Source organism: Bison bison, unplaced genomic scaffold (assembly GCF_000754665.1).
Source record: "Bison bison bison isolate TAMUID 2011002044 unplaced genomic scaffold, Bison_UMD1.0 scf7180017864196, whole genome shotgun sequence".
Classification (NCBI taxonomy): Eukaryota; Metazoa; Chordata; class Mammalia; order Artiodactyla; family Bovidae; genus Bison; species Bison bison.
This window is the reverse complement of record NW_011494768.1, coordinates 3,238,390-3,242,569: the sequence shown is the minus strand read 5'-3', so window position 1 is coordinate 3,242,569 and position 4,180 is coordinate 3,238,390. Positions and strand designations below refer to the sequence as shown.

The 4,180-nt window shown below is 46.3% G+C and overlaps 1 protein-coding gene across 1 annotated transcript in view; it reads left to right on the top strand.

Annotated features, from left to right (window-relative positions):
* Positions 1 to 464: 464 nt before the first annotated feature.
* The window catches only part of SPTLC3 (serine palmitoyltransferase, long chain base subunit 3), a 153,120-nt gene continuing 149,404 nt past the window's right edge, over positions 465 to 4,180 (top strand). The window contains exon 1 of the mRNA XM_010844153.1: positions 465 to 987. Coding sequence (XP_010842455.1) covers positions 877 to 987 — 111 coding nt within the window. The 5' untranslated portion in view covers positions 465 to 876. The remainder of the gene's footprint in view (positions 988 to 4,180) is intronic.

Sequence of the window (4,180 nt, the reverse complement as noted above, 5' to 3'; positions counted from 1 at the left end):
TTCGCCAAGCTAGGCTGCTGGAGTGGGTTGCCATGCCCTCCTCCAGGGGATCTTCCTGATCCAGAGATTGAACCCACATCTTTCTGGATCACTTAGTCCTTCTTGATGTCACTGGTTTTAACCCGGTAGGTTCTGAATGGTTTTCGTTTGCCATTTTTGCATTATGGTTAAGTATATATGATATCAAATTTACCCTTTTAACCACTGTTAAGTGTATAGTTCAGTGGCATAGGGCACATTCATATGGCAATCATCACCACCATTCATGCCCCAACTTTTTCCATCTTCTCCAACGTTAAAAAGAAACTTCCCATCTCTCCTCCCTCTAGCCCCTGCCAACCACTTCTGAACATTCTTTTACAGCAAAAAGAAGTGTTGACTTTGACCTTGGTTTACAACCAGAAATGTAATTAGATGCAGGAGCAGGGTGAGGAAAGGGTAAATGTCAATTTAGCACTGACTGTCTTCGGGAGGAGACACCTGGGGAGTGTACTGTGGTATGTGTGTGTGTGTGTCTTTAAAAGATTCTCCACCTCCCGGCCAGCCTCCTTACCATTTGCCACTGGGTTTTCCAGCCAGCCGGTTGCCTCAATTCAGGCTAGGAGCTGGCTATCTCCTTTGTAGTTCCAGGAGCAGTTTTGTTGCCATGGAGGCCACAATCTGATTTGAGGAATGTAAAGGTAATCCTTTGCTTTTAGTTCCAAAGATCTGCTCCAAAGATAGGCTGTTGCTCTTCCTCTGGAAAACCCTGATTGGTAGCTTTCCTCCAAGCGCTCAGTCTGAAGTGCTTTATCCTATCTCCTCACCAACTTCAAAAACTCAAGCTCTCCCGGGGCCTCTGGAAGGGAGTCTGTGGCCTCCATCGATTTCCCACAAATGGCTGATCCTGGAGGTGGTGCTGTTTACAATGGGACGCCTCATAATCAGAGTGCCGCTGACTGTCATGGGGGAAACTGCTGGAAGAACGGGGTGGTGAAAGAATCCCAGGTAAGAAGCGATCCCTCCCCCTTCATCTGAATGACCGGGACATTTCAATATTTTGCTGTAAAGCTCTTTGAAGCTGTCCTCATTGAAAGTCCTTGGCAGAAAGTGTTTTCCGTGTTTGGACTCTTTGCTTCGGCTCATTTCAAATGCTTGGCTACTAAAAAGTTTAGATATGGGTTAAGGAGGGAATTTCTTCTTTATACAGGAGAGGAAATATGTAGACCCAAGAGCTTTCAACTCCTAATGTACAAACATCCCTCCTAGACTGTTGTTTTCTCTCAAGAGTTTTAGGGAGCACAGTTGCAAAGGCTAAAATTCTTGAGCTGAATTTCAGTCCCTCAGAAAATCACAACAGACTGCATTCACCATGCTTCAAAAGAAATAAAAAAGGAAGCGAAAGTAAACGCTGCTGAGATTATGTGGAGTGGGTGGCATTTTCCCCTGGTAGAGTAGGAATGTCTCTCTGTTTGAAAGGCGACTTCTTTTCGGTGTTCCGTGGAGCCTTGTCAGAACTCACAGCTTGATTTGGGGCCAAAGTCTTTCTTTGAAATTTGACATCACAAGCATTCCTTTTTATAAGACACTTCAGAAAGCGTGGCTTATTGTTACATGCTGCACACAGGAACCAAACAGACTTTGAATTGTTTTCCCATGTGAGGCTTTAAAAAATTTTTTTCACTCCTGCTCTGGCAGAATGTTTGAGGGGAACGTGCTGAGGAGGAGGAGGAGGAACCCAAAAAAATGTTGTCAGCTTATTCAAAGAGGGAGCCAAGCCGGGTCTGCAAGATACTTGTGAAAACAGTCAGGCAGTCCCCAGCTTCCCACTGGATGCCCAGCCCTCTGCTCTGAGCTGCAGGAGCAGCAGGGTGACCTCACCTGCTTGGGAGCAGATTAGCATAGGCAAACCAGCAGCTTTACTCATGGAAAATGAGAAGCTGAGTGGCAAGGAACCCACTCGGGAGAACTGGGGGGAAGCGGGGACAAGTCAGATGGTTCTAAGATCACAGGACAGGTGGGGCTGCTTGGAGGCCAGCTCACGATTCAGTGAATTAAATTCGTGTCCAGTGGGACGAAAGAGGTGGAGAGGGGGAATCGCTCTGGAGTCTGGGTCGTTTGTGAATAGGCTGTAGTCTCCAAAATGTGCTCCTCTCTCAACAAAAGCCCTTACCCTAGCCTTGAAGTGCCTACTAAAACCCTCAGGTCTGGCCTCCTCCAGCTGATTATTCGGTCAGTCAAAAAGTGGATTCGGGTTTTTCCATGCTATCTTCCTGACAAACCCGAATGACCTTATTGGCCCTCCCAACGTAATGTGAAGAAAAAGTATTTAAGTCTCATTATTCACGTGAGGGGGATCATATTAATTCCCACCAATTCTTCATCACTGCATCAATTCAGATCACTACCACTCAGGACTCTCTTTGCCCCTAAAATGACTGTAACACTGGCCCCTGGCCTACTCACCTTCTGAACCATCCCCACCCTGAGGGCAGAAATGCATTTAGGGGATTCCTTCTTTCTGTCCCTACTTTATCTTGGTTCTGTAACCACCCTCTAGTGTCTGAGGCTAGAGACTTAGCTAGATGGTGACGACCACTCCTAAGTAAGAAGAAAAGCCAGAATCCAGAAGGTTTGTTACTAAATGCTCCTACAAGACTGTAAATAACTTTGAATTCACCCACACTTGCCAAGGAGCAGCAGGAAATATTAGGGCAGCCACTGCCTTTTCTAACAGCTCTTTCTGAGGGAAGGAACATCCAGAACCTATTTGCTCAGATATATTTAGGTGTTACTAAGTTGAAATTGACTTCCACTGAGAGCCTCAATTATGGCTTAAAAAGTATGTTCCAGAAAGAAGAAACCCTGCTGGGTTCTTAGGGCAGTAGGGCAGACGAGGGTCTGTTTTCCCCTCTGTGGTTGTGGGTGTGGTCGCCTTTCCCATCATGATCCTCAGTCACCGGCTTTGGCCCATTTCACTTTGAGGACACCCTAAGCAAACTGAGTCTTGACCAAAAGCCTTGCAGCTTGAACCCAGTCCTCGTAGAACAAACTCACTCTTGGAACCCAGCCACCATGTTTGAAGGAAGCCGTTGCAGCTCAGGAGAAGCCCAAGCAGAGAAAGACCAAGTGACCCAGGACAGATGTGGCACCAGCTGGTAGACGGAGTGAGTCAGCTGTCTTAGAAGTGGGTGCCCCAGCCCTGGAGTCTGTCTGTTCCAATTGTACTTCATGGAGTAGAGATGACTTGTTCCTACTGCTGCTAAGTTGCTTCAGTTGTGTCCGACCGTTTGTGATCCCATGGGCTGTAGCCCTCCGCATGCTCCTCTGTCCGTGGGATTCTCCAGGCAAGAATACTGGAGTGGCTTGCCATTTCCTTCTCCATGTCCCCCCGGCCTTGCTCAGATTACAGATTCTTGAGCAAACAAGAATCGTTGTTTTAAGAATGGTGGTGATTTATTAAACCACAATAAACATGTAAACACATGGATATTCTATTTCTTTAAAATGCCTAGAAAAATCATTCTACAGTCTTATTACAACCATTCTCAATGCCTTCAATTTGAGGAAACAGTTTTGCCCATCAATCTTTGGCAAAGATTCCTTTTCCTAACCTTTATATTTTTATTTTGTTTTATTTTGTATTTTGCATAAGGACTTAACGTGAGTGTCTGGCTGGTAAAACCAAACACAATGAACTCATATGACATCAGTGCAAAAGCACAATCGTTTCAGATCAGATCAGATCAGTCGCTCAGTCATTTCCGACTCTTTGCGACCCCATGAATCGCAGCACGCCAGGCCTCCCTGTCCATCACCAACTCCCGGAGCTCACTCAGACTCATGTCCATCGAGTCAGTGATGCCATCCAGCCATCTCATCTCCTGTCGTCCCCTTCTCCTCCTGCCCCCAATCCCTCCCAGCATCAGAGTCTTTTCCAATGAGTCAACTCTTCGCATGAGGTGGCCAAAGTACTGGAGTTTCAGCTTTAGCATCATTCCTTCCAAAGAAATCCCAGAGCTGATCTCCTTCAGAATGGACTGGTTGGATCTCCTTGCAGTCCAAGGGACTCTCAAGAGTCTTCTCCAACACCACAGTTCAAAAGCATCAATTCTTTGGTGCTCAGCCTTCTTCACAGTCCAACTCTCACATCCATACATGACCACAGGTAAAACCATAACCTTGACTAGACAGATCTTTG